General features: G+C 37.4%; 1 protein-coding gene across 1 annotated transcript in view; it reads right to left on the bottom strand.

The window, feature by feature from the left end:
• Positions 1-3,897: 3,897 nt before the first annotated feature.
• The window catches only part of LOC102382846, a 49,045-nt gene continuing 32,855 nt past the window's right edge, over positions 3,898-20,087 (bottom strand). Inside the window, exons 23-27 of the mRNA XM_025210059.1 lie at positions 18,890-19,051; positions 17,850-18,013; positions 12,980-13,161; positions 7,177-7,234; positions 3,898-5,235 (exon numbers count right to left, since the gene is read on the bottom strand). Of these exons, the coding sequence (XP_025065844.1) occupies positions 4,702-5,235; positions 7,177-7,234; positions 12,980-13,161; positions 17,850-18,013; positions 18,890-19,051 (1,100 nt within the window). The 3' untranslated portion in view covers positions 3,898-4,701. The remainder of the gene's footprint in view (positions 5,236-7,176; positions 7,235-12,979; positions 13,162-17,849; positions 18,014-18,889; positions 19,052-20,087) is intronic.

Genomic DNA, 20,087 nt, shown 5'->3' with positions numbered 1-20,087 from the left:
AAGATTCTTTCCCCTATAACAGTTACAATTAATCAGATGAAAAAAATGAACTATCAATATAACATTGTTTGTAGAAATTTTGCATCTGGGTTAACTGAGTCAATTCAAAGTATATTTAATTCCATTTGTGAGGCCCTACAGATTTCCCATGTTGTTCTGGGTTTTGTTTTGGGGTTTTTTTGTTACATATTTACATGCAGTCTGTCCCTGATGCATCTACTAACTAACCCAACATTATTATTTATTTGTATTAACATAGTGTTTATAGACTTCAATTAGGACCAGAACCCTCTTGTGCTAAGTGTTGTATAAATATAGAGTGAAAGAGAGCCTGTGGTTATTTTATTTTCTGTGGATCCAGAGAAGCAGAAATTCAAGTCAATTAAATGCAGTAAAAATGCTGAGAGCAGAAGACTGGATGCTGTTTGAGATACGTAAAAGGAGCAGGTTTCCTTTACCTTTATCAGCAGTATTTCCTCATTCTCTCCTATTGTAAGTCCTAGAGCTTTCTGAGTAGCTTAGTGGTGGAAAGCTGTAACTTTGTCAGAATGCACTAATTCATGATACTAAAGATGCTATTGCTCTATTATAAAAAATTCAAAAGGTCCCTGTCAACAAATGCTTCAGCACCTTCACGACTTCTAGAATTAGCTTATTGTGGCATGCCTAGCTTCCTAAATCCTTCCTGCTTTGTGGGTGGTAGGGAATAGCAGGCATTGCATCATAAAATTAAATTCTGCTTAGCTATGAGGCCCCTAATTGGTCATGTTACATTCAGTATCAATTGATAAAGTATTCAGTGCCAGTAAAGACAAAAACCAAGACTGTAAATTGAGATAAATCAAGTCCAAGTAGAGTATGCAATTGTGTCTTTTATAAGACCATAAGCTATTCAAACCCATATAGGATGTGCATTTTGGAGGAATAGTCTCAGCCCAAACCTGAGGCCAGCCCTAGGCCATACAATGTCTTTATATAAAGAGGTTTCACATGGCCTCATGACTTGTGGAAATGTTGAAGTTCTCTTGGAAGACCTCACTATTTGTGCCAGGTTTCCAGAGGTGCTAGAATTTATGAGTTTTGTTGTTGTTTTCCCTACCCTCCCAAGAAAATTGGAGAATAACTGAAAAGAAAGCACAGATATCTGACCACAGTGCACAGATTATTACAACAGCAAGCTTGGACCAATTTAGTAAATAAAAATTAATTCCCTAGCACAATAAAAAAGTGTGCATCTTAAGTTAAAGTTAAGAGCCAGGCCCTCTTGGAAGAATGCAATTAAGTGGTAAAAAGCAACTTTTTGCATCCAAGGTTTGTTTGTTCAAAGCCTGTACTGATATCTTACAGTGACTTACCAAACATAATGTATCCTGACCATTTTACCTAACATCTTTTCCTTGTTTTTAAACTATTCCCGAAATGAATATGTTCTGGAAAAAAATGTAAGGAAGCAAAATGATCTATTTAAGTATATATCAGAAGTGCATTTGGAGAAGTGCCCCTTATGTTATAAATGTAGATGAACAACAAATGTTTTTGAGGATACACATTACGTTATAGCAAAACCTTGAAAAAATGTTAAATCCACTATTATTTTTTTAGAAACTTTTTGATGCTTACCATAAGGCTGTAAAAAGTGTTTCCCATTGCTTCCTTGTAAAGATACTCTTGCTGACGATATTCAGGGCTATTTCGTCCCAGTTTTTTTAATTTTTTATCCATGGTTTGCAAAACAAGCTCTGAAACTTCTTTGCCACTCTTGCTTGCTTGAGTACCCAAAAATTTCTTTGTTTTGTCAACAGTTAGAAGGTTGTTCAGAACCTTAGTTTTAAGAGGTAAAGTAGGTATGCATTACATCGATGTTACTATACATGAACCGATGACTCTTCTCCCTTTTCCTTACTTCCACCTTGCAAAAGTTACTTGATTAAAGGGACACTGTCACTACACTTTTTTTTTGGTCAATTTAAATCCAGTATCTGACAGAGAATCTTTTAAGTGGCATCTCTTTGAAAAGTTAAGTACTTTTTTTAAACTAATTTTAATGTTAATAAACATCATTTTAATGGAAAATGTCATTGCTTCTTCTAGTCAGTAAAACTGACAGAATGCAATGCTATCAAATGCACAAAATAATCAAATTGAAAATGTACATGTTCTGGTATAGCAATCTAAAAGATAAAACTTGCAAATATAGAACATAGCAACATTTTCAGCCAATGGTCATGTGCAAAGTGGCTGGGTCACTAATTGTAGACAACATGATGACATATAAAAATAGGATAAACATATTACTTTTTATAAGAAAGTTTAAGCAAACATCATTGTGTGTGTGTCTAAAATGCAAAATTTGCATGGCCCTGTTGCAGCTTGACTTTCCTGTACTCTAAGTAACTATAATTTAGACATTTCATTGCAAGACACCAGAAGCAGATCTGGGTGAACACATTATTGCCAGGAATTTATGATGAAGACTGAAGATGCTTCTCTGTAGGAGAATCTTACACTGATTTAATAGGTGTCTGTTTAGAAACTGATTTGGTTAATACAAAAGGCTGTGTGAAAATCCACATTTTGTTTTAAATCATATTTATTGCAGTTTAATTTAGTCTGACTAGGATTTAGCGCTAAAATGAGATTAAAAATGCTTAAATAAAAATAAGTCTCCTCATAGGGGTTTGATGAGTTTGAAAAGAAATTGCAATTAAACCAGTAAACTTACTCATTTAGACAAGGCAATTTAATAGGATGGATAGGTAATACTGATTCTTCCAATCCTCATGTATATGGATTGAAAATGATTAACAATAATAGATAAGTAAATTAAACAAAAACAATACCTTTGAATCCAAAATTATTTAAACAAAACTAATTTAAAAGCAACATAATTTAATTTGCATGGGTACAGATGTACATTTCTCAAAACTTGCTATTATGAACTTCAGTATGCAAGAGAATATCTTAAAAAGCTGTCTCAAAAGTATGGAGGTGACAGACAAAACAGAAAGGAATGGATGCAGAAAGATGTTGATTTGGTTTCATCAAATGTAGAAATGGTAAATGATGATGAGAGAGAGAGGTGATGTTGCGACCAGATGATACAATATGAAAGCAAAAAGGAAAATGACTGTAGATAATCCTTTAGGACATCAAAAGAGATCTAAAGAAGGAAAGCAGGAAGGACAGTAAAGTAGTAGTTCCATAGGTAAAAGAATCAGTATAATGTATGAATAACTTTATGATGTATAAAAATTTTAACTTACAGGGAGCTCGTAATGCTCATCTTCAAAATAGTGACCATCCCAAACCTCAAGAATAACACTGCCATACGTAGGCAAAAGTTTTAATGCCTTTTTCTTTATATTTTCAGCCATAACATCCTTCACTGGCTGAGAGATTACAGACTGCAGAAATTCCTGAAAAATATGTGAGACAAAAAATGTCTCCAAGAAAAATATTAAACATAAAATGCCTCCCCCCACCTATAAACTTGCATAATTCACCTTTAGAATTAAAGTTTCTGTTCTGAAAGTTAAATGAAAGATTTCACAAAGCATATTATCACCTTTCTGGCTATTTTATGTAAGAGTATTGATTGATAATGAGCAAGTTTTTCTCTCTTTAGTAACCATTTTGGATGAATCTAGATCTATTTTGTCTATAGAAACACAAACAAAATCTTGATATATTTCAGAATTGTTTTTACAGTCGATAAATATAACTTCAATGCCACAACTTCACAGTAATGAGGCACATACAAGAAACCTCAACGGAAATCCTCTGCAAATTTGTGGGCATAGCGAACACACTTTTGCACAGATAGCAGCAAGAAACATAACTCCGACTAAAATTTTTAAATCAGAAGATTTTATTGTAAACATAGTAATATATCTAGTGTGATAAAAAATGTGCTAGAGCAATATCTCATAAATATAATGATGCTTTTCAGATGTTTGTTCTTCGATACAATGGAAAGAATGTACAGTTTCATCTTGCCAAATGGCATCAGACACCATCATAATAGAGATAGTAAGAGCCCACTGAGAGACTGTTTAGTCTCAAGAGGCAACTTTCTTGATACTGGGTTGATAAAATTCATTTTTAGATGTTGTTGCATATCAATCAATTTTTCATACAATAAATATATGTTGCATGGTACAATGACATAAAATCTTGATTCATAAAAATAATCCCACTGATTTCAATTAGGAATATTCACAAAACTAAAGATTACTCATATACAAGGGTTACAAGATCAAATAAGTATTGATTAGAAACTACTGGACACTCAGGACTGGGAATAGCTCTGTGATTTAGTCTGCAAACCACTGGAGCTCCTATGTACTATAGCAAGTCACTGTCACTGAGTCTGCTACAATGAGCAGCAGTAACATACTAGTTATCATCACTTTCCTGCTGCTCCTTTAGTGCCTCCTGCTGGCTATTTCACTAATGTTCATCTCAAAGGAGGCTGATATGATCGCTCACCACTACAGCAGAATCAAAGTACTGCAGTGACTTAGAGGATGTTACTTACCCACATAGGCCAGGTACATACACTGCACTTTTACCGGTATAAGTGATCAGAAACCAGTCTATACCCGTAACAAAACAGAAGTTCAGCACACAGACTAGTTGGTGTGGAACCTGGTCTAAGATTTACCACCTCCCCCCACCACAAAGGGTGAACGTGTGTTCTGTTTAGTACCGATCTAAACTACACCACTTACAGAAAACTGTGCAACTGTGAAGAGAGTCCCAATCACAGCAACATAGACACCACAGCACTTTCAGAGCCACTGCTCCCTCCAGAATGGTGGAGGGAAATGGCAGAAAGGTATTTTCAGTCCCAGAGCAGGACAGCAGAGGAGGGACACCAGCAAGTTGGGCAACAGGATGCTCCAGGCTCTGGCAGCTGACGGACCCAAGTCCTCCAGCAGGCAGTGAAGAGGAGCCCGCCAATTGGAGGTGGCTGGAGGACCACCGACAGGAATCTGACCAAGGAACGCAGGGGAATATTGAGGACCTGAAGAGTAGAAGACAGTGGCAACGAGGACCATGGTGGGCCAGACCACAGCAAGTATCCAGCACAACTGGGGAGTGAAGTAAGAGCCTTAACCCAAAGCAAGTCAGTGGTCTGTGGATGATGCAGCCTCTTCTTTCTCCTGTGTTATGGGGTTGTGTTTTTATTTTGATCGTTTCTCTCTTCTGTACTGGGGAAGGGAGCAGAGAACCCTAAATGAAAGAAGGGCTGTGAGTCCAAGCTGGAAACCAGGTGTGGAACCAATTGTCCATTGAACAAAGACTGATTTGAGTTGATTATGGCAAGGGAGCCTGTTGAATTAATTCGTAACAAATGACTGATTTGACCCCGGTGAGTGTTATGTGGGTGACTACCTGATGAGCTTTACAGGGCACTCTCTTTGAACCAGTCCATATGGGTGGAGGTAACTTGACTTGTGTTACTGAGTAAGAGACTTTTATTTGGCTTCATATAAACTGATCAAGAACGTGGGCACTAGAAATCATGGATAAGTTAATTCACATTGCAAATTGATGAACTTGTTAATAAGCTGATATAGTGAGAGAGTAGGTCGACCTTGTTGTGTACTAATTAGTCTAAGCTGGCAGTCTAGCAGTACCTGAAAAACTTGATTTCTTTTGGGACATGACCCCTGTCTTTCTTCCAGCTAGCCATCCAGACACTAACCATCTTCTGTGGTGTGGCAAGGGTGGGATGTAAAGGGAGGAGGAGCCCCATGAAGGACTCCCTGGGAAGGGTTCAGAGCAATTGTCAGCCTCTCTATCTCCAACTCCCAGCTAGACTCAAAGTATCATCAAGACATAAGAGGCAAGGGCAGAACATCTGGGAGGCGAGGCCCCCAACCCTACAGTGTAACATCTCGATAGTGCCCATAGATGTGCTCAGGGGGGAGGTTATTTTAATCAGACCGGTTCCTGGAAAAGCCCCTCTAATTAAAACACCTCATTATCATGCATATTAAGCCTCCTGTATTTCAAAATGGACATGGAGGCACTTTGACTAAAGCTCATTCAACAAGTTTTAGTTAAAATGCCCCCATGGCCATTTTGAAACATGGGATGCTTAATACATGCAATGGTGAGCTAAATTGGAGCATTCTAATTAGAATAGGCACCCAGTGAATCTGAACGTAGGAGACCTCAAAGCCTGAGCTCAGAATGAGTGTAGATTCCAGGCAAAACATTAATTTGCAACTAATATTTAGGAATAGAGTTGTACAGGCACCCCAAAATGTTAGGGTGAGGGAGAATCCTTTAGTTCTCAATGAATTACCTTAACTTTTTTAATTAATGACCTGAGGCAAGTTAAAATTATATACAGGCAGACCATTACAAAGAGGGTCATACTTGCTTGGATGCCAGGCATCTGCACTATAAGATATAAGTTCCTGCACTAAAGAAATTATTTTCTATGCTGTGCAGATTTATTAGTGTTGGCAATATTATAAAAATGCCCTGCATCATTATTGCTTACAAAGGTGCCACTTCAATACTACTGCAGTTTAAGAACTTTTCTACCAAGAATAAGTTAGGGGGAAAAAGGTACAAAACACCTCTCCTGACTAAGAGATCCTAATAGATGGATCCAATGAAAAACTTGACAGAAATAGAGATTGGCCGAGTGCCAGATACAGAGGCAGTTCCATAGCTGCTATAATTATATGCAGCAGAGACAGCCAAGAGGTCACATAAAAGGAGAGAGAGGAAGCCAACCACAGAGCAGGGCATTCCATTGACATATGGGTCCTGCAAATGCCAGCAGCTGGATTACATGCTGTCACTCTCCTGGTGTATTTCAAAGTGGTGCGTAAGAATATATGTGCATTTTGGTCCTCATTCTCTGCTGCCTCTTATCTTGGCTTACATATACCCTGCACAGTGCAGTAAATGACTGCAAAAGTTGCAAGAGGGTAGAGAATCAATACTGAATTCTGTATTTCAAACAGAAAACACCTACTGGATAGAATATTTGTGAATACAAACCTAAAGGAGAGCCACACAATTTTACTAACACATCACAGGCTACTACTTAAGCATGAATAAATTTGTACATGATGAGATCCCATGTCTTCCTTTAGCCAGAAACATTTCTAAGAGAAAAAAAAAAGTCTCCTCTTCCTCTTGAATACTTACTATGCTTGGAGAACCCTGAAACAATGGAGCACTGTGCACCCCACACCACACGTAGCCTCTGAAAAAGAAACAAGGGAAAGAATGACCAAAATATGCAATCTGTTTCCCTTGCATAATTTTACTATTAATACAATGGCATAAATAGAGCTGCAATTTAATTAGATGATAACTGGAGGGGTTTTGTGTTTATGAGGTAATAAATATATCTTGGACTAATAAACTCTCCAAGGCTGAAATGTTTAATTAATCTAGGATATAAAGATTATAAAGTTAGCAGGAGGCAACCTCAACTATTATGCTGAGATGTCTATTGGTTCAATATTTTGAGACATACAGATAATTGGGGTTCTTCAGTTAAATGGATTAAATCAGAAATGGAGACAGTCACAACTGTTGTGGGCAAAGGAATGGTGAGTTCAGAATTAGTCCAAGTACAACATTTTCTATTCTTATAACTGGTGAATACTTTTGAACAGTGAGATGCCAGAGACTGTACATCACTTCTGAGCTCTCACTGACTGAGTGAGAGATGAGGTGAAAAAGACACTTGACTTTTGAGATCTGGAATCAGGAAGTCTAGTGTTTTAATCCTAGCTCCCACACTATCACTCTCTCTGGCCTGGGACAAGTCATTTCACCTCTTTCTTTCTAAATAACACTTACACCCCCTGGGCATTATGAGAAAAACTTAGAAAAGTTTGGGAAATTTTATGACCATGAAATGTCCTACGTAACTGTTAAGTAATATAGTTCATTATAACTAATCTTTCTTACATTTGGACAGCAGAGTCAGGAAAGATATGCTTTTGAGTAACCCTAGATAATTACTAGTAAATGAATCCCTTCTTTCTTCTACCAGCTTAACCTTTTCTTGTTTACTGATGGTCGTTCAATTTTGAGGACTTAACATTTTAATGGGCAGATGGACTGGCAAAGAAATATATTCTTAATGAACAAAACAGTACACAGTGTAGTGTACTTTTAAATTTCATTTTATCAGTTCGTTACTTCCTAAATTACAAATGATTGCAAACATATCCAGCACATTATGGCCTTTGGCTTCCAAAGTGATATTTAAATTGAGATGAAGGGGTGGATTCTTCCATAAGAGGGAAACAGTCCTTATCCTATCCTCGTGGAACATCCCCAAACATCCCCATTGGTCTGCCTCTCTAGGCCAGCGATTCTCAACCAGGGCACCAAAAATCCCTTGAAGAGTACTACAGAGTGATTCACAACATACACCCAGAGATTTCACCTAGGAATCCAGAGTGTCAAAAATATTTTGACCTGTTGCGAACATACCGAGTTGTCTGCAACAGAAAAATTGTTCTATTTTTCAGTAGTCAACCCCACCACTCCCCCCCAACAAAAACATGCATGAAAACTAAGAGCTGGCATTTGCCAAGGGGTGCATTGAATCTAAAAATTGAGAACCACTGCTCTGTGCTTTACTTCTCCTGGACCCACCTGCAACATAAATACCATATAATAGGGAGCCAATTTTACTGTATATCCCATTACATTTTTCTTAACACTACTCTAAAGACTTCTTGCCTAGTACAGCACGTCAAGGATTTAGAAACTAACCATTCATTGCTGTAAGGATTTATCTCTCAAACAGCTGTGCCAAGAAGTCACAGGAATCAAACTGCAGTTCTGTGAGCAGCATAAACTATTAACTCGTCCTCGGGTGGTTACAATTACCGCTTTACAAATTGCAGCATAGTCCACTCTACTTAAGCTGCATCTCTCAGTTACTTTAAAAATATCAACTTCCCAGGCAGGCAAGAATGAGAAGCAAGTTCAACCCTGACACAAGTAATGACAGCTGAAGTCAAAGACCAAGACTGCTTATGCCACGGCTAAATTTCATCTTGAAAGTTGTGCAAAGAGTGAGATTGGAGAGAAAATACTTTGCATCACTCAGCAGCACCTTTTCATGTGATGAGGGAGCTATACTGACAGACTCCAAAAAGGAAGCTTATCTACACTTCAGCTGTATAATGATGGTTACCATGACACTAACAGACGAAAAGGACAGGACAAGACAGGACAGGACAGGAAGATCCCTGATACTTCAAAAGGACAGTGGAAGTGCTGCTGTTAGGGAAAATAAGTGTTACATAATAGATCTTTGGGTAAGGCAGAAATCTACTTCTCAACACCAGCCTGTGTTATGGGGTGGCAGTAAGAAAGACACACTGGTGAAAGTTTCTATATATAAACTTTAAATATGTATAAAATGATGCTTGTAAATTCATTGAAGTGATTCCTGCTTGATGGCTGAGGGCTTAGTGGATTTCTGATCTGGCCATGGACGCTAAGAGCAAAGACCTCAGGATTTAGTCATGTAAAAATCTTTCTCCATAATGAATGGAAGACAATGATGACAGCCATTTCCAACACTCCAGCATTTTAATTCTCAAGCTTATATACTCTCTGCAAATTAAACAAGCAACTGATCTAACTTTCTAATATTAAATCTCTAGGCAGCATGTTATTCATACAGTTTATGTAGATGTCTTTACCCTCTGGAAAAACAAAGTTTAAGAAAAATGGCTCTATCTTTGGGGAACATTTTAAGTCTCAGGATAACTGCATTAGGTAATCTAAGTCTATTACTTTGTATCTGACATTTTATTACTAGATTGGTAATAGGAAATTACCAAATAAAATTGGTATTTTACTTGGTAATTTTTTTCTGTGGGTCTTGGCTAATATGAAAGACGGTGATCATCAAATTTATTCAAGTTTTCCTGTCAACAACATCATTAACCAAATCCCTCAATTTCAGAGTAAATAAAAGCATCTGGGTTTCTAGCACAGCAAGACTGACTTGCATATTTAAGTCTCATATATAGATGAATTTGCACTGGACCAAATTTGCATATTAATGAAGGACTAATTGCTCTTTGCAGTCAATGTTATGCAAATGAATTTACTACTCTCTGTACAATTTTCATAATGTTTGGAAAGATCCAAAAAATGCAAAACTTTAAAAAAGTATGCATATATGAGAGACTGGAAATAAATAATATTGCAATGATATCACATCGCCTTATATTGCATTTTCATATTACTTACCCTTTAATATTTTTGCTTTATTTTAACATCTTCCTACAAAAAATACCCAATTCATAGGAAAACTTGAGGTTTTTCCTTTCCTCTCTGTCTCTTACAGCCCTTCAGCATTTAACAGCTTGTGACTACCCATTATAACATCTTGTTTCCAGCTGGAAGGATAGTGAGCTGACTCTAAATGCTGAGTTTTGGGGCTATGTTTTGTATTTGCTAAACAATTATTTCATTCCTGTCTACCTTCCTCTTGCCATAGGCTTATTAAAAGTATCCAGTCTATAACTTTGAACTGGTTCTCGCCTTAGAAGTGCATTTCACATGCATTTTTCTCCAAGAAAAATGGAAATAAACACTATAAACATTGAACAAACAAATGGTTCAGTGTTATGCACTGTCAAGTGGATGCCTCCATTCAGCGTCTCACTCCAAGTTGAAATGTAATGCATTAGAGGATGAAGGAAGGTACATGGAGAAAGAGAGAGAGAGACAGATAAGCAAAGAGAAAGAAGATGATGAAAGAAATGGAGGAACATCATGAGGCAAAGGGAGAGATGACAGAGAAGGACTGGCAAGAACTGGAGCAGATGACAAAGGAAATGGAGCTAGAAGGTGAGGGCGCAATTCATTGCGTAAATTCACATCTAGATCAAAAGAGTAAAGTGAAGCATTACAAACTGAGTTCAACAGGAGAAAAAATGAAAGAGGAAAAATATTTCAACAACAAGCGCAATAAAAAAACAAAAGATATTGAGGTACACTGGAGAATGGAAGATGAGAAAAGATACTATAAATAGACAGAGATAAGATACTCAAGGATATGGAAGGTAAAATACTGGGGTGGGGCGGGGGAAGAAGGGGTGTTGGTTCCTGCCCTTTACTGTAAATATCATGGGTTGTTTTCCCGCTAAAGTAGAAGCAGTATTTGGCAGGGAATAAGAAAAAGGAGCACATATCTGTATGTACACACCTCCTCCTGCAAGTGACAATATCCCTATTTCAATTGTAAAATTAATAACTTTAACATTTACACACAGTGCAAGGCTACTTACAGGACACAGTTGTAATCTGAAGAGGACCAGGAGAGGGACTAAAATGTTGTTGACCCCAGTCTTTCATTTGCAAAAACACCATGATGCATCAACCCACAAAAATGTTATGCAGGTTATACATTTTTATACAAAAATGTTAAATATTATGCCCTCAGTAGAAAAGAACTAAATTTGAGCCGCTGACAGAAATGGATAAGTATTCAGAAGAAGTATTATATAGTATCCGATAACCTTGGGTGCTTCAGGCAAGCACTGGCACTTGAAATTGTCTTTTCTATTCTCTTTTGAATTTTCTTGTTGTATCTAAGTAGCAGTACTTTAACTGTGAAGGCCTTTAGGAATAGATACTGGAGATTATCTAGATAAATAGATATATAGCTACGAAGGGTGGCACACAGAACAATACATGCCTTCTTTTGTTTCATAAAAACTTGTTTATTGCTAAGTATTGGTATTTGATATCTCCACAGGCATCTATTGTCTGTCCACGAGAAACTAGGTTTGGTTATTTAAAAAAAAAATTACTAGTTATTTAAAACTAATACATATTTTCAATCCCATAACAAAGTTGTCTGAATATTTGGGTATCCACAGATTTGTTGGTTATGCATGCTGAATGCATCAAGTAATATTTTTCCATAGAGTGATGAAGAGGAATTACTTGAAGGGAGACTTCTAGAAAGTAGCCCTCTGGATCTATAAAAGTTTCATCCATTGCAGAATTACAGAACATGTATTAATTTTTTTTTTAATCTCATTATTCAGCATTGGTTTTGAGTGTTACAAAGTGGATGTGGACATCCTGCACTCCATAGATCTCCCATTCTGCAATATTCTTCAAATTAAATTTCAAGATTACGTTCCCCTGCAACTAGCTATTATATTCCCACCTTAATTTAGAAAAGGGCTGGTTTACTAGACAAACTTTAGAGTTAATCAGTGTAATCTCAGTTCCATAAACCACATATAATTAGTCATATTGCTTTCTCGTCAAACAACTTCAAGATTCTTTGATTTAAATTTTTAACAGAATCCATGAATTTGATATTCAGAAGTCTTTCCATATGAGTAAAAGGAAGTAGTGACAAATAATACAACTGTTTGCATGGAAAATCTGAAGAGCGTAACTTAAAACCTAGGATACATGAGAGGCTATCAAAGATCCAGAATTTAATAGTGCCATTACAGCAATGTAAAGGACCAGCTTTATTATTTTTTCATGGAAATTTTTAGCAAACTAGAGAATACTGATTTTTTTCTTTGGTTATATAAAGAAACAACAACAAAAAACACCTAGAGAGAGTGAAAGCTGGTTTGCATTCACAGAGGATAATGCTGACTCAGAACAGCATGGTAAAATAATATGACTATTTTGCAGATGAAGAATTGAAGCATAAAGTGACGTGACCACAGCACTCAGGAAGACAGAGACAAGCTGGGAACTGAACCCATATCTCCAGAGCCCTTAGTCTATAACTCAGCCCTGAGTCTGAGTCACTCCTTGTCACTTCATCTATACAGCATTTGGCTTTTCTTTTCATGCTTGAGAACATGACGTGATCCTGTAATTCTTGTCACCTTTGTTTTCTGAAGATATCTGCAGATTTAGAGAGAACTTCAAACTACTGCTACATAATCATCATCATCATCACCATCACTGCAGTGATATTTACCTGTCAAAGAGCGGAATGACAGTCCATCCTAACTGTGATTGTGCGTTAAGGTCCAGGACCTGGCCAGGACGAGCTATTACTTCTCCTGGCCTTTGTCCACTTGGGTCTGGAACATAAACAGCATTCAAGCCATACACTTGAACTAATAGTACACAGTGAGCATCAAGATAAGGGTGTAGCACCTACAACAAAACAGAGTACTTGTAAGAGATGGGGCTGGCTTAACAATTAAAAAATATTGAATCAAATAATTATTCTAAAATTACTCTAAAATCCCTTAGCTCTTCTTCAGAAGACAAGTCCAGTCACCCCTGAATAAAGTTAAAATGACCAGGTTTAATTAGGATTATTGGTCCCAACAAGGACACTCCTCCAGAGAGAGAGACTGCACTTTTGAAAGAGCTACCTGGATACCATGTGAGGAATTGCTGCAATACAAACAAAAAAAATCACCACAAATCATACACCATTAGTTATGAGATACCAACCTTCCCTGGAACCTGTACAGAAAATCCTCAAAAAACTGCAACCCATACTAGAAGAAGAGCCAACTCAAAGAGATTTTTCCAGAACCACCCATCCTAGCCTTTAAACAAGCACCAAACCTCGCCAACCTCATCACCAGAAGCAAACTTCGTATGGCTCAAAGTACACTGAATGACCATGCCGGAACAAAAAGTGTAAAACCTGACAACTTCTCTCCACTACTCCCACAATAACTAGACCCCACAACAGAACCATCACCATTCCTGGATTTTACACCTGCACCTCCAGAAATTTAGTGTAGCTCATTCAGCGCACTAAATGCTCTGCTAGAAAATATGTAGGATAAACCAAACAACAACTGTGTACCAGAATGAATGCACACCGAAAAAAATATTGAAGACAAAGATACCCAATTGCACCTGTGGGTGCACTCTTCTCACAAGGCAACTACTCTTCCTCCAATCTCTCAGTTCTAATCCTCAAAGGGAATTTACAAAATACCTACAAACTTCACTTCATCAATCTAATGGGTACAAAAAATCATGGACTAAATATAGACATTCGATTTATGGCACATTATAACCTGCCTGCCATCTGATAACCCCAGGTAACCTGTCTGCATTTTACCAGCTACATTCTTCTATCACCCGTTCAACTTTCCCTCTCCCCGCACCTGTCTCATACCTATTGTCTCCCATCCCTCTGATCCTCGCTGCCACGCACCTGCATTTTCACAGACCTGCATTTTACACATCAGTTTCTGTCCTACTCAGGAGAAGACATAATTCACCAGCAGACTCTCCCTGTGCCTGAAGAAGGGTGTTTTTGCCCGAAGCTTGCAAAGAACAATTTTTCCAACTATTTAGTCAGTCTAATAAAAGATATCGCATCTACACAAAGAACCTTGTCTGCCAGATTCAATTAGCTACTTGATATTATAATGTAGGTACATTCATTATTAAGGATGGAAGAAGTTACGTGAGGAATGCAATCCAAAACTTCACAAATAAAATTTCTACCAAAGAAATACACAAACTGAAAAACTGATAGGCCATAAACACTCCTCTATGGAAATTCTTAAGACTGGTATAGAATGAGTGGGAGACATATAATGAAGGTTGTCTATTAACAACTTTCTGCCTTTTAAAATTTTAAATCCCCCCAAAATATTGAACAACTCCATGCAAGAAAATCACAAGTGCAACTGTTTCTCAATACTCCACTTTACATTCATCCAGTAAAACAGCTGTTTTTTTTCTCATTTTTAAGCTGATGATTTGATAATGAAAAATTACTATTCCTCAACAACCGAAAGAGCTAAAAATGCCTCCTCACCACTTTCTTGGAATCACCGCAGCTTAGCAAACTCCTGTGAGGCAACTGATCAAGGTTTTGACTCTCTTACTTCAGAGACAGTTCTCAGCACCTAAGTGTATTTTAATAGCTACTTCTTTGCAGAACAGATGTTGTAAGTTTCGTGGGTACTATAAATATTAAGACCCAAACAGTACATGTTAGGAAGCTGTTCTCATTAATTTTTAACACTCAGTTTGTGAATGAGGAGGATTTAGTCCTATAACAAGATTTAGAATATATATGGAATTGCTGAGAGATTTTACCTGCTTGGATGTATTTAATTTTTCATAATGAAAATCAGTATTGTTCTAATTCTGGAACGTGCTGCTAATAATTATGTGAAGGGTTATTGTTATGATTATAAAATAAATTGCAAGGATCTAAACATTATATATTAGGGATACTAAAAGAGATATTATGTTTTAAACAGTTTTTGGAAAAATTATTGCCCTGGAATCTCTTGGTAATAGTTTTATCACTTGCTTTCCCTTTTAGCATCTTAAAATATTACCAAGTGATCGATTTTTAGACTAGAAGACAGGATATCAGACTTTCCATTCCTGAACACTAAGGTCGTTTTTGCAGTAAAGTTCAAATGCCCTTTAAAATAAACAAGTCAGTATAAACCAATGCATCCACTACTGATTTATTTTATTCATAACAAAATAACAATCTAATGGTAGGTATAATCAATTCAATGAGAAGTTTAATGACTTTAAATATATCAAAAGGCCAATGAAAGTTAATATACAGTGATTAAATAACAATAATCTGTGAGAAAAAGGCACACAACTTTCAATTGAATTATTCTCAAGTAATGTAACTGAAAAAAACAAGCTTTTCAATATTTTTCAAAGCAAGCTGCCTTACAACATACTGAAAGTTATGAAGGGGAAGTAAATGAATCATTTAACTAAACTGCTTTTGAGATAAAGTTTTTGGTTTTGCTTTTTATTAAATTCTGTATTTTAGAGCCTCCTTCTGGCAGTGCCAATATTGCTGAAACAGGATGTCAGCTGCAACAACAGCAACCTTAGAAAGCAATGCCATAAACTGTAAATCAGTTTTGTCTTCCTTTAATATTGGCTTAACAATAAAGGAAGAACTTTGCTGTTTAATATTTAAACAGCATAATTATTCCTGTAGGGCTAAGTCTGGAAGTGCCCTGCACTGGCACATAATGCCCAACAACACAGCAAACAATCAGTTTTTTCTGCATCGGGTGGAGCTCATCACAGTTCCTGCATGCTAGAGGAGAAATTTCAACAGGGATCTCTGAAGGGAAAATGGATCTCTCATCTACATGGGTCAGGTCAGTGAGCAAAGTGACAGAGTTTATCTATGTAGTTTAAATCTCATGAAAGTAGGGAAACCATGAACACCATCCACTACAACTGCTCAATCAGTTGCAGGTGGCCGTGGTCTGGCTATACTGGATGCTTAGTTCTTGAAACACAGACATGAAGACTGCTTTCTTCAGCATTGTTGTGTTGCAGTGCAGATCATACCAAATTGCTCACTGCATAGGTAAACACCACCAGAAAGGCTGCATAATGAGTGCTTAGACAGACAGATTGATTGGGATAAGACTTATATTTGTGAAGTAAATAGTCAATCCATGAATTCAACAGTTAACTTGAGTTTAGAGAGAGGAACAGATCCTATGAAAAATGATCTCCAGAATGTTGCATTAATTATAATAGTTATTGTTAACATGTGCTAACAACATTAGGGTGCTTTAGAAATCTGAGGATGTTTTCTTATTACTTCAGTACATCCAGGAAGCTGTCATACATGTAAGCTGAGAGGATCCTGTGCTGTAGCAGGGAAAATTCTCATAACTTTGAGGAAATGTACGGCTCAGGGAAAATATTAATCTCCACTTAGAGATGACTGTCAAGATGACTACTGTGTAACAGTACAAGGGAGGCATAGGGAACGTAATATGGCCTAAATTATGGCTTTGGGATCCATTGGAACTGGTATGTGTCCCAGTGGTGCTGAATATAGGTATTATGCCTACAGATGCCATAACAACTTGGGAAACAACGAAACACACTAGAGGTATGCATAGATTGCAGTCAAAAGTACGACTGCAGCTCATGTAGAAATACACAACCTATCTTTAAAATAACTAGCCCATATACCATTAATTATGTAGGCGCAGCAGCGTAAGTTCAGCACGCTCAACAAAACCCAGCTGGGACCTCAGGCAGCACAGAGCTTTACGTGTTATGGCTACAGTGGTCTCATTATTTGAGCTGGCCTACTGAAAGCTAGTTTGGGTATGTCTATTTAAAATGAAGGCAGAGCTTTGAGTGTACTGCAGATATACACTTAGTACATAACTATCAGGTACCCTTAATAGGGATCGACAAGAGCCACTTCCATGTAGCGATCCCTGGTAATGTCTCTGACAGCCAAGAGCTCCTGAATTGACAAAAACGCCAAAGTGCAAAAAGATAAAGTTACAGACACCATTTTTGTCATATAAAAGAAGGTACCCTTAATCATAGGCAGACCATTCCATCCCATCTACAATGCCATAAAAATTATAACATGAAAAAAATATGAATAGTTAGAACGTTAACTGCTGTTGAACCCAAACCTACAGTACTATCTATGTAGATTACTAGAAAGTGGCATCCTTTTTTTCTATCAACTGCAGCCCTTACTAACAATATCCAATTAATTTTAGTAATAAAGAATATTAATGTCCAAATGCAAATGGAGACAGATCTAATTCAAGCCAGTGGGAAACTGGTCACTAGTGGAAATAAGACTGTTTGTCTTTCCCCCTGGTCTATAACACACTAATTGCTCAATCAGATTCAAGTGCCAGGTAATAGCTGGTAGAGGAAACTGAACCAGATTTGTACTATGATGGCTTATTAGCTCAAATGGTACCCTGTGACCTCACAGCAGTCTGTTTATGTATTACCGATGAACTAAAAAATATTGGTGAGTCTCTCTTTTGTAGAAAGACAGATCTGCAGGCACCAAAGGCAAAGTGTTACTTACTACATACCACAGATGGATCAGTCCAGATTGGTGATCTCTGCTGACTTGTGAAATCAAGTTGGCATGTTAGGAATTTTTCTTCTCCTCCCCACTGTTGAGGTAACTCAGGCAAATGCATGCTTGCAGCTCCCTTAAGGACTCTGGCTAACACATTTACATAATAGCCATCAGCTGCATAAAAAGAGGTACTGCTGAAGGTTAACTGACACATGTTTGTGGACAGAATATAACAAGATCATCTGTTTTGCTGCTTGCAACACTTACGTTAAAGTTAAATAGATTGTCAGCGGTATAGGTTGTAGACGTGTTGGTCTAAGGACATAGGCAGACCCAAAGAACCTTGTCTGCCTATAGATTGTTAGTGAAACAAACCTAGCCTTTTGGGGGCAAATGCTGTTCACAGAACAAAGTCGAAGCTATAAAGTAGCATTTGCTAAGGAATCTAGTTAGAGCTCAGGGGCAGGAGCTACACTTCCCGAGGCAGCTGGAGGAATGGCAAAAGGACCAGTTCAACTGGTCCCACCTAGAAACAAATTCTTGCTTGCTGGGATGCTAGGAACTCTGTTGAGTGCATTTCTGCATATATGCTGAGGTACCAGTCCTCTGTGCTGGCTCCCACAATCTTCCCTGTACAGCAAAATCACTCAGTTCCAGTGGGATGACAGGGTTGGCAGATGTTGCCCCTTTAAAGCTCAGGTGTATGGATTTTATATTCCTTGTCTATTAAATTCTTGTTACTGGGGATAAGACCTACTGCAATCATAACTGTTTTTAAACACCAAGTCAAATTCCTCTCTCTTGCTCACTCTCTCCTCAGTCATAATTCTAATTAACTATATTGTTTCATTTTACTTTAGTATTCTAGTTTATTGCTATACATTTTTCTGAGGAACAGGCAGTAAAGGAACTCTATAAAGCAACAAAACAAAATTATAGAGGATGCAAAATATACAAACAGGTTTGTAAAATACGCTGATGATAGGTTGTTTGTTTGGGTTTTTTTAAGAAATACTATTTCTTATTATTTCTTTTAGTATCTATCATTACCTTTAAGTCCAAAAGCTTGTTTGACCTTTATGCGGATGCCTGCTTCCTGCCGATAACGGACTGCATGATGTATGTTGATGTACTTTGGAAGCTGTTGTGGTAGCAGATATTTTGTTTCATCTAGTCTTTCCACATACCAGGTTTCCAAACGGTCAAGTGTAACTGCAGAAACAAACTCTGGCACCTTACATACAAAACACTAATTGAAGAAACACTGGTTTGATAACATCCTCAGGACAACAACTGTCAAAGTTTGGTATCTAACAGTGAATGCCTAATTCTTCATTCTGATGCTTAAATCAGTGTTTAAACATCCAAGTTCCACAGCAAGTATACAACTACAGAACTGAGAGACTTAAACTAGGAACTTCTAGTACATTCATGAATATAGTTCATTAAAATCTAAGGGTAAGGTTTATCAAAGAAGCATTTTTTAAAAGTCTATCTTACCACACTTCCTTTTAGTAGTACTAAAGAACAGCATAGCAAAGAGAGTTGTTATTTTAATTTCCTAATTAATTAGCTAATCGACTTATTAATTATTCCTATAAATGCACACTTTACTCAGTAAAAAGCAGCATGCCAATTCTACTCACAGAAACCTGTACTCAGCTCCCCTGAATACTGGATTCATGGGAGCTATATTTGAGTGTCTGAGGACAGCATTTGGCTCAGTTTGTAATAAATTATAAAGAGAGCTTAGCTATGTATATCATCCTAATGGATGACGCTTTATAAATCAAATAATATGAGGAAGAGCTTGACAATTTGGGGAATATTTCTTTGCACAGCTTATGGCTTCTGCTTAATATTAGGGACTCTCTACGTGTGTACATACTCCATTTTGAGTTTGGGGCTTAGTTGCCCTATTGTCATTTGCCTTCTTTGCTAAGATCCACAGGAGGCAACAGGAGCAATTCTTGTGCTTGACATAGAGCTAGCAAAGGAGAAAGGTTAACCATGATGATCATCCTATTCAAATAAAGCACGTGCAAAGAGATAGCTATGTATAGCTATAGATAGAAATGGATCACCTGGTGTGGGCTTAATCACCTGAGGAGGCTGAAAAAGGAATAGCCCAACTAAGATTATGAGAAAGGCTCTTCACTGGTCATTTTAGAGTAAGCGGGGAAAGAGGCAGAAGAGAGCGGAAGTACAAAGGTGGCTGCAGAAAGAGGGACATCAGAATTCAGGGAAG

Source organism: Alligator sinensis, unplaced genomic scaffold (genome assembly GCF_000455745.1).
Source record: "Alligator sinensis unplaced genomic scaffold, ASM45574v1 scaffold118_1, whole genome shotgun sequence".
NCBI lineage: Eukaryota > Metazoa > Chordata > Crocodylia > Alligatoridae > Alligator > Alligator sinensis.
This window is presented reverse-complemented; position numbering and strand designations above follow the sequence as displayed.